At 54.5% G+C, this 10,444-nt stretch overlaps 1 protein-coding gene across 2 annotated transcripts; it reads right to left on the bottom strand.

Moving 5' to 3' along the window:
- Positions 1–883: 883 nt before the first annotated feature.
- LOC138928129 (proteoglycan 4-like) lies at positions 884–8,829 on the bottom strand. 2 transcript variants are annotated; one of them, XM_070284554.1, is made up of 2 exons: positions 8,574–8,829; positions 884–2,841 (listed from the first exon to the last, which is right to left on the bottom strand). In XM_070284554.1, exon 2 carries the CDS (start codon positions 2,607–2,609, stop codon positions 1,065–1,067), a length of 1,545 nt encoding a protein of 514 aa, XP_070140655.1. In that variant the 5' UTR covers positions 2,610–2,841; positions 8,574–8,829; the 3' UTR covers positions 884–1,064. The 2 variants fall into 2 exon arrangements, with proteins under 2 accessions (XP_070140655.1, XP_070140656.1); XM_070284555.1 differs by having other exon boundaries at positions 8,612–8,829.
- Positions 8,830–10,444: the final 1,615 nt, after the last annotated feature.

The raw sequence follows: 10,444 nt of genomic DNA, 5'->3' as shown, positions 1-10,444 counted from the left end.
GACATGCAGTCGTCGCATGCGGTCTGCAGTTGGATCATGGCATACTCCGCCATCTGCTCTGCAGAGCCATTTACTTCCAACCTCTGCAAATGCTCTGCGAAGGCTTGGATGTCCAGTGTATCGGCCTTGTATCCCCTACGAGCTTGGGGAAGCCGCGGTGTGGGTTGCGCTCGCTCTATATCCAACGCGGTGATGATCGCCGCGTGGTCGCTCCCCGTATAGACATCGCTCAGGACCCAGGTGCACTGGCTAGCCCTGGAGCAGCTCACAAACGTGAGGTCGACCACCGAACTCGCCCCGGCTCTGCTGAAGGTGGGCTGTGCCCCGGTGTTGAGGAGTGTGACGTCTAGCGTGGAGAACGCCTCGAGGAGGGTCCTGCCTCTGGCATTGGTTAGGGAGCTGCCCCAGTCCACCGCCCAGGCGTTGAAGTCTCCGGCTATAAGGCACGGAGTGTGGCACCTTGCGTCTGCGGCTAGCCGATCCACGGCGTCACCAAAATCCTCGAAAGACATGCTCGGCGCCAGATAGACACTGAACATCCACCAGCCTGCCATCTTGGCACGCACGAAGCCTCTCTCCGAGCGTACGTCAGACAATCTCTTGGGAGTAATGCCGCATGACCACAGAGCAGCTTTGCCAGAGCTGTCCACCGCCCAGTAAGGGCCAGGGCCTACCCTGTACGGCTCACTGATAGCGGCAACATCGACACCGCGTTCTCGGATCGATTGCGACAGCAAATCGTGTGCTGCCGCGCAGTGGTTCAGATTTAGTTGAACCACTATCATGCCCTTATTGTTTTGGCTGCTCTACGCGACGTCACCAAGGGGCAGTGGCGGCTACCCGCCTGGTGGTTCGTGTCGCTACGGTTCGACTCGGCGCAGCTTTAGCTGTGTAAGGCTTCATGCCGGGTGTGCGTGTGTGTGTGTGTGAGTGTGCGTGTGTGTGCTTAGTTTTTAGTCTTAATTCTAGGCATAATATATACATAATTAATTTTAGGCTTAAATTGTAGGGTTATTTACATATTTTAAGTTTGTGGCGACCAGCCGTGTCGTCACACTCCCTCCTTACTTCCGGGTGGGGTGTAGGAAGACCCGGACGTGGTCGTCCCGATTCAACTGCACCCGGAATCGCTGACCCTGCTCCTCCTCTAGATAGCGCCGGGCCCTCCGTCTGGCGATTAGGAGTCGCTGCTGGATCCTCCGGATGAGCCCTGCGGGTAGCGTGCCGTTGGGCGTGCTCCAGCCGTCGGGAACTGGTAGCCAGCGGGCGTGACCCTGGCGATCGCGTGGCAACTCCTCCTCGGACGAGGATCCGCTGGGACTATCCGCCCAGGGCGCGCTCCGTCGGCGGCCTCGGCGTGCTGGTGCTGGTGTGGGTGGCCGGTCCCTGGCCGAACGTGGCTCCAGGTTTGTTGGCCGAACCGGCCCGGCGGAAGACGAGCCCAGCTCGTCACTCAGCTCCTCGGCCCTGCGTCGGGCCACTGCCGCGGCGTATTCGCCGGGTGTTGGTAGCGGGGGGCGAGTCGGTACGGCCACGGCTGGCCTCTCGTTGGCGGAGTCCTCGTTGGCGGAGTCCTCGTCGGTCGTCAAGTCGACGAGTCGGCTTGTCGCTGGGCCATCTGCCCGGCGTGGAGCGGCGGCGGCGTGGTATCCGCGTGACGTGGTTGGCGGTGACTGGCTCGGCGTTGAGGCTGCGCAAGTGGGTATCGGGCAGCTGGTAGCGTAAGGGCCCGGCCCGAAAATATCCTCGTACGCCGGCGGCGGGGTGCCCGGCGGTCTGAAGCTTGGCTCGGCGTCGTCGGAGTCTGAGATCTGGATGATCTCGGCCGCCACTCCCTCGTCGCTGGAGATCTCCTCATAGTCCGGCTGGAATTGAGGTGACGGGGTCCTTGGCTCGTCGGTGGATTGATTGGAGACAGGGCGCGTTGGGAGCTCTACCCCGTCCTCGTCGGGGGACTCCCCGAAAAGGTCCTCCAGGTCTAATCCTTCTGCCCCGCGGGCCATCTCCTCCAGTACGTCGGGTGGAAGGTCGCCTAGGCACTCTCGTAGCGCCGCTTCCACCTCGCCGTCTGGGTCTGGTGCTGCTACAGCCTGGACTGCGCGTGTCCCAGGCGCTGTAGGGGTCGGGCCGGTGCGTGCGCGTGCCGCAGGTGCTGCCCGTGGGGGCTGCCCCTGGTTGCCGGTAGGCGTCGTGGACAACTGGCCAGTGTGCGGACGCGTCGACGGGCCGGCTGTCTGTGGCGCTGCCCGTGGTGATGGCCTCCCTCCTGTGGTCTGCTTCTGGGTGGCCTGAGTTGATGGAGCCCGGGTCGTGTGTAGCGGGACCAAAGGCGGCGGCCCCTGATCCGTGGTGGGCTGCTTGCCCTGGTCGGCAGGCGTGTGGGCGGCCTCGGCTGGCCGTGGTCGTGGCGGGGTGGTGTCCACCCGTATTGGGCCGAAGCGGTGATCCGGCGGGACGTCTACCTGCTCCGCGGACGGGATTCGTCTGCGGATTCCGGCCACACTGAGTGGCGTGAGGGGTGAAGGTTGGGGACGATGCCCCATCCGGAGACCGTCCAACAGCTCCTCAAGGGCGAGCCCCATCCAGGCGTCGTCCCTGGGTGATGACATCGTGGTGCTTGACACTTGCTTGGCGAGATCGTTGGTCCGGGTGGTGGCGATGCGGCCGTGCTCGGGATCGTGGGCGGGATGCGAAGCGCGTGTGATCAGCGCTGCCGTGCGCTGGATCCTCGAGGGTGCGGGCGTGTATTCGCTGGCGGTTGCCTGTGGGCGGTGGGTCGCGTCTCTGTTGCTGTTTGCTGTTTGCACCGTGTGCGTTCGTGCTGCGTGATGATCGATGTGTCTGTGGAGAGAAAAGAGCAAAAGAGACGGCGTTGTTAGGGGGGTGCTTTCGAAGGACCCTACCCAACCGAGAGTTGCTCGATTTCTAAGTTTTGCGAAAGAGAGGGCGCATGTTTCCCCCCTAGGGGGGTAGGAGCGTTGGACAGGCGCGCCTGTCAGCAAGTGGCCCCTCTGAACATGGCCATCTTTCGATCTGGGCGTGGCATAGTGGCGGCGGCGTGGAGTGGGGCGTGGCTTAGTGGCGGCGGCGTGGAGTGGGGCGTGGCTTAGTGGCTCGTGTCGGCGGCGTCTGACTGCTTTGGGTTCTGTGTGTCCTCGGCGTGGTCTACCTCGTAGTCGCTGTCATCGATCGCGCCTTCGGCGTGGTCATCTGCTTCTCCCTGTCGGTAGGGTTTCAGCTGCCCCAAACTCGCAGTACGACGTCGGCGGCTGCCGGGTACGTGTAGCTGGACGATGTTTGGTGAAGGGAACTTCGCCACTCGGAAGGGTCCCTCGTATCTCGCGGCCAGTTTGGCGGCGAATCCTTCAGCCGCGTTGGAGAGTGCATGGCGTCTCACCAGCACTAGAGATCCTACCGGCGGCTTCCAAGTCCGTCGGCGCAGATTATAGTGTCGGCCCTGATCCGCCGTAGCGCGTTCAGCGTTGTCTCGCACCACTCGGAAGATGTCCTTCAGCTGCTGGCTTCGGTCCGTTGGGGCCACCTCTGGGGTGCCTCGTCCTGGTGTGAGCTCGTCGTAAAGAGTCCGTGGCAGCCACGGTTCTCGCCCTTGCGTCAGGAAAGCTGGGCTAAATCCTGTTGTGTCGGAGACACTGCTGTTGATGGCCAGGGAGATTTCCGGCAACAACTGGTCCCATGTGTTCTGCGGGCCTCCATCCAGGTACTGGGCGATCATCGTCTTGATCGTCCTGTTGGCTCTCTCCGTCGGGTTCTGCCTTGGCGTATACGGCGCCGTGTGCTGCAGCTCCATGCCCAGCGATTTGCAGAAGTTCTGGAAAGATCGCCCTGTGAACTGCGTGCCGTTGTCGCAGACGAAGGTCCTCGGCACTCCGAATCTGCTCAGGATCCGTTCCCGAAAAGCGCGTTCAAGCTGTGCTCCGGTGGCTTTTCGTAGTGGCACCAACTCCACCCATTTGCTGAAGGCATCCAGAAACACCAACAGCATGGTGTTGCCTTGCTTTGATCGTGGAAGCGGTCCAACGAAGTCCGCGCAGAGAACCTGGAATGGCTCGTCGACCTGGCGGGTGAACATCATCCCCGCAGGTTTCTCCTGGCTTACCTTGAACTTCTGGCAACTCGTACAGTGACGAACATAGCGCGCGACGTCGCGGAATAAACCCGGCCAGTAGTATCGCTGAGCCACGCGATTACTAGTTTTCCGGATTCCCAAGTGTCCGGCGGTTGGGTGGTCATGGCATTCCTCGAGGACGCGTTGGCGGTAATCCGACCCAACGCACAGCTTCCATGGCGTGTACTCCTCCTCTTCTGGCTGAAGACCAATGCGGCGATAGAGTTGTCCGTTCTCCTCCCTGTAGTTGGGGAACTTGGCGGGTTCTGTCCGCATCTTCTGAAGCATCTTCTTGATCCAGCGGCAGTTGACTCCTTGTACCTGTGCTTGCTGCGCGGTAGGCAGCGGTTTGGGCCCCTTTCCGGTAATGGACGTCATACTGGTACTGCTGCAACTCGAGAGCCCAGCGTGCAATCCTGCCCGTCGGGTTATCGATCGAATTCAGCCATTTCAGCGAGTGATGATCCGTCACCACGTCGAAACGGTACCCCTCGAGGTAGCATCGCATCTTCCTGATTGCCCAGACGATGGCGAGGCACTCCTTCTCCGTAACGGAGTAGTTCCTCTCGGCCGGGTTGAGCCGTCGACTGGCATAGGCGACAACTCTTTCCTGTCCCTCGATGGTCTGTGTCAATACAGCTCCTATTCCGTACTCGCTGGCATCCGTCTGTAGAACGAACTTCTGGCCGAAATCCGGACAGGCCAAGACCGGTGCCTTCGTTAGTAGCTCCTTCAGCTCCTGAAAAGCGTGATCCTGCCTCGATGTCCACTCCCACTTTTGGCCTTTCTTCAGCAACGCGGTCATGGGTTCGACCACGTCGGCGAAGTTTGGAACAAAGCGGCGATACCAGGATGAAATCCCAAGGCACCTCCGGAGCTCCTTTAGGCAAGTTGGTGGCTTCAGCTCGCGGATCGCGGCAACTTTGTCCGGATCTGTATGGATGCCCGCCTCGCTGATCACATGTCCCAGGTAGACGATGTGGCGTTGGAAGAAGTGGCACTTCCCTCGATTCAGGCGCAAGTTCGCATTGCGCAGGCGTCGGAAGACCTCTTGAAGGTTGGCGACGTGTTCCTCCAGCGTTGAGCCTATGACGATGATATCGTCCAGGTAGGCGAATGCGTGCGGCTCCATGTCAGGCCCGATGACTGTATCCAAAGCGCGCTGGAACGTTGCAGGGGCGGAATGCAGACCGAACGGCATCACCCGCCAGTGGAATAATCCTCTGCCGGGAACGGTGAAAGCCGTACACTCTCGGCTGCCCGGGGCTACTGGTATCTGCCAGTATCCATTCTTCAAGTCCAGCGTCGAGATGAACTTGGCGTTCCGGAGGCGTTCCAGAGTCTGGTGAATCCTCGGGAGCGGGTAGGCATCGGGAACCGAGTTTTCGTTGAGTTGACGGTAGTCAACACACATGCGTACGTCTCCGTTTTTCTTCGCCGCAATCACAATGGGCGCGCTGTGCGGACTCTTCGAGGGCTCGATCCGCCCGTCTCGAAGAAGCTCGTCGATCTGTTTGTCGATGATGGCCCTCATGGCCGGGTTCCTCGGGAAGTATCTCTGCTTCAGTCGCCGATCGCTGCGCATGATGATGTGGTGCTCCGCTATGTGGGACACCCCTGAAAGATTCTCGAACAAGGCCAACTCCTTCTCCAGGAATTCCTCTACCCAGGGCTCTGGGTAGCTGTGGGTCTCGAGCTCTTCCGCCTCGGTTGAATCTGGATCCCCAGCGGGGTGACTCACCGAGTTAATGTTTCCGCAGAGAGGCGAGTCTTGCGCCGGCGTTTCCTCGACGTGGTCCTGGAAACGGACACGCTTCATGGAGGTGCGAAATGGATTTCGCTGCGCGGCGGTGGCATCCGCCACAGGCAAGACATGGCTCCAACCAACCGAGATGACTGCCGACCTCCGGGAGGATGTGCTCTCCTCTCCGGCAGGCGTGGTGCTGGCGGTCTCCCGGTTGGTTTCGAGGGCTGTGCCCCGAGGGCGGGCGCATGGCGCCGGTTGCGGTGGTTCTCTGGCCGTTGCTGGTTCCGTGTTGCTGGAGCGTGGCTCCGTCGTCGCTGGTTCCCGGCGGGCAGAGTGTGACTCGGCCGGCGGGCTTCGGGGTTGAGAGCGTGGCTCTCTTGGCTGCGGCATAGGGCGTGGCCCTCCGTGAGGGTTGGAGTGTGGCTCCTCAAAGTGGACAGAGCGTGGCTCCTCGAAGCGGACAGAGCGTGGCTCTTCCCTCCGGCGTCTTGCGTTGGCTCGTTCTTGAGCCCATGGTGGCTCCGTGTACTGGTCAGGCATCAGGCTGAGGGTCTGTCCCCCGCACTGCATGGTGGCTCCGATCCTGCAAAGAAAGTCCATGCCTAGGAGAACGTCGTCAAGGACTTCGCTCATCACTAGCAGGACGGTTGGAGCGCGTTTGCTCCCCAGGTGTATATTGGCGGCGAGGGCCCGAGTCAGGTCCCGGCATGTCCCGTCGGCCAACTTGACTTGTGTGCGAATATCTCGCGTGTTGTCCGCGTTGCCTAGCTCTCGGGCTAGGTCCTCGCTGATGAAGCTATGCGTAGCTCCAGTGTCCAGGGTGGCCACGAATTCTCGTCCTTCCATGGTGATGGTGGCGCGAATCCGTCCCTGGTGTTGGTGGAGGGTTCCTCCTACTGGCTGCGTGGGTTGGACGGGTTCCCCGGGTGATTCCCGGTCACTCGAGGCCCGTTCCCGTTTCCCGTTCTTTCGAACGAAAGACCCCACTTCGTCATCCTGTCGATCAGGATGGCTCCCAGGCCGGCGTCGCTAGGATGATTCACGGATCTCGGAGGTTCTTCCGCCTTCGGGCGTCGCCCTGTGGCCGGCGAAGTACTACGCGGTAGGAAAAGCGAGGGTGGTAACAACGATGCCGACGTGGTTGGTTCTGGTGATATGAGGGACGGATCCAAAGGTATGGGTGACTTCACTTCGCCCGTGGGTGCGTTCCCGAACCGGCGCTCCAGTTCCTCGAGTCGATCTTGGATTTCCTCGGAATTATCCGCTCGTCGTGAAAATGCGATGAGTCGAGCACGTTGCTCGTCCACGGTGCCGCTTCGATCGAGCCCGAACTCGCCGAGAATGGTTTCCAGCTCCATCTTTTTACGATAGCTAATCCATGTGACGCCCATCGTTGCGAAGAAAATGATCAGGGATACGGCGACCGCGAATTAATTTGCAATGGCACGGTTCACGGAATCGGGTTTAATCGCTTTACGTAAAGAATCGAAATTTAATTATTCTGTTTATTTTTATTATATTAATTTCTTTAAGTATTTTATTTAATTATTCAATTATTTTATTTTATTTGATTCCGCTTTGTCAATTATTTTGTTTTTGATAATTTTATTATTTTATTATTTGTTTTATTTAACTTTTTTTTATATTTGATTTTATTATTTGTTGTTTATTTATTTGATTTTTTTATTTTATTTAATTACTAGCAGACCCGACCCGCTTTGCTGGGCCCGTACTAATTATAGTTGACCCGGCAAACACTGTTTTGTCATGCATATTATTTGTAGGAAACAATACGGAAACAATGAGCATATTACAGAGTTGTCAGTAAATAAAATATTAAACCTTCAACAGTAATCTTAATATATAAAAATCTCCTGTCACTATGTTTGTTCGCTATAGACTCCTAAACCGCTTCCTCTGCTTGTTCAATAAAATGATACTGGCATCGGGTCGTTACGCGCTCTTCACAATTGCCCATAAAATAAATTTGAAGAAATTTCGGATTATCATCAGGCATCAATAATCCAATTTTGTGGTACATCTGGCCTTGTATTTTGAATGTAGTTTCAAAATTTCGTCCATCGGATGCAAGATCACAAATTTTAGTGGCCCCAAATGACGTCATTTAGAAGCAACTATTAAATTTGCGTATTTTACGCAAAAATAATTTTGAGTCATTTGAATTTCCAGCAAGAAGGGATAATAAAGGTTCTGGCGCAGCAAGTAGAGGTTGCAAAACGACTTTTCCTGCTGCGCAGCACATACCGGCAGTTTCATTCCGAAATTTAAACGCCTGACAATATTGACATACTTTGTCCATTCCACCGATAGCAATTTTTGAATGCGCAAAGTAGTTAATATCTGGTGCATATTCAAAAGCAAGACGAACGAATGATGTACGAACTAATGAGCGACTGTTCCGCTGCCTTTGTCGTACTTGTGCTCGTACTATACATATCTATGTTTCTATCTCGAGCCGCCCTGATTCTCGTAATATTCTGCTGCAGACGTTCGCTACGCTGTTCCTGGGATTCTTGTGCACGACCTTCTGCTGTCCTAATTCTTTGAGCTCTATTTCTTGTATTGACTTGTTCTGGCAACTGATGAGCTCTTTCGAAACGTCTGCGTCGTGCCACTCTGCTGCTTACGTTGTTGAGATTCGATCTTTTCGGTGGCATTTTGCTGAAAATATTATCTTACCTTCTTAATGTATTTCAAATGATAATTTAGAGACTCACCACTTATAAACACAAAACAATAATTATGAATGACAAATGACAATAAAAGAAAAGACATTCTGACGAAATGCGATTTATTGAAATAATATATTACAAAATATGTAATACGTGAAGAACCGCTCAACCAATTTGGTGCAAACTCATCAACAAAATAGCCCGAGCAAAGCATAAAGATTTGGTTAAATAAGCACACTAAATTCCATAAGAATCGGTAAAGCCGTTTCGGAGGAGTGCATAAAAAAAGAAGATTCCTCCTTGTTCTGCCGAAACTGCCATGATGTAAAAGATCTTAGCTATCCTATCTCTCAAGTTGAACCAAACTGCATAAGCACACTAAATTTCATGATGTTTACGCCAGGAGGCCCCTGCTCCCCCTCTGGCCACCGAAAGCTCAAGCGCTCCCAGCGTAGCAACGCTCGCCCGCTCTCCGCTCCTCGGTATTCCCGATCGCACGCTCCCGTGCTCCCGATCGTCGCTCGCTTCTAGACGAGCCGCTCCAATTCGCGGTTCTCCCGCTCTCCCGCTCTGGCGCTGTTAAGCTGGGCTTCTCGGCCGGCAGCGGGCCCTTAGGCTAAGCTAAGTTTAGTACCGAATCGAATGCGAAAATATATGTATGCTACGGGCACTCCGCCGTTGTCACTATTCGACCCCCGAATTTTCTGCGTTTTTCTACTTCGTGGGATAAACTTTTATTGATCCTTTTGCGGAGGACTGAGCAGCCACCCCACTCCTAAACATGGTCCTTCGAGCCGGATAAGGATATCGTCCTGGAATCCTTTTTTCCCAGCAGCTTTGGTGGTGCTGCCGCAGAAAAGATAAGTAAAAAGTTTCCGCCCGTCTCTAATTGCCGGTCGTCAACAGTTGTCCGAAATTTAAATTTCGCTCAACCTGCGGACGATTTTTTGTCAACTCCTCGTCCGAGTTTTCCGACACCACGGCAATTAGACAACTTAAAAATCATTTCCAAAGCCAATTTTTTCCACTTCCATTTGCCTGCACTTCGTTCTGCAACGGCATAATTATCGCCGCTTTTTACTCCACTTCTTCGGCCCGTTGTACATTTCTCCGTACATACACACATACGTCCCTATATTCGGCCGTACATCAACGAATAAAACGGTCTTGACATACGGACATACATACGTACATATGTAAATCGGCGCGCATTACTCCGCGAGTTGGTTGGTCACTTACTTAGAGTGGTAATTGACATCCTTAACCTTCAGCCGAACAATATATAAAAAAAAGTTATAATAATAAAATAAGTGAACGTGTGTTTCAAGTCGAGCGCCGCGGCAGTGAAAATTCTACAGTGAATATTTCGTGTTGCCGAATTCGGCCCCCTACCCGAGATTTTATTCTCATATGTATATTCGGTCACTGTGTGTTTCCCGCCGCCTCGATATTTTCTTGAACACAATTCCTTCAACTCCAAATAATACAGTCCACTTCTCGACGCTCTACTGTACTTATGCCAATATATAAATATATTTTCGGCCTCCAATATTTTCGTACGCCCTCACAACTCCAGTCCAGTTATCGGGTTTCCACTGTACAAAATATATTTTCTGCCTCCAATACTTTTCGTACGCCCTTACAACCACAGTCCGGTTATCGGTTTTCCACTGTGCAAAATAAAGACAACTCATCCATACATATTCTGCATGCTTATCAAACTACATACATACATATGTATTTATATTCGCTGCCCGTCCATACAGGAATTAAATTACAACCAAACAATAACAAACAAAATAACAAAGATTAAATATTCAAGTGCAAGTGTTTATTTCTCCAAATCTGCACAACCGCCGCAGCAGACGTGTTGTTTTT

Source organism: Drosophila kikkawai, chromosome 2R (assembly GCF_030179895.1).
Source record: "Drosophila kikkawai strain 14028-0561.14 chromosome 2R, DkikHiC1v2, whole genome shotgun sequence".
Taxonomy (NCBI): domain Eukaryota; kingdom Metazoa; phylum Arthropoda; class Insecta; order Diptera; family Drosophilidae; genus Drosophila; species Drosophila kikkawai.
This window is presented reverse-complemented; position numbering and strand designations above follow the sequence as displayed.

Bases quoted from the DNA above. Each gene is read 5' to 3' on its own strand.
- LOC138928129 (XM_070284554.1), bottom strand. From the start codon at position 2,609: ATGTCATCACCCAGGGACGACGCCTGGATGGGGCTCGCCCTTGAGGAG.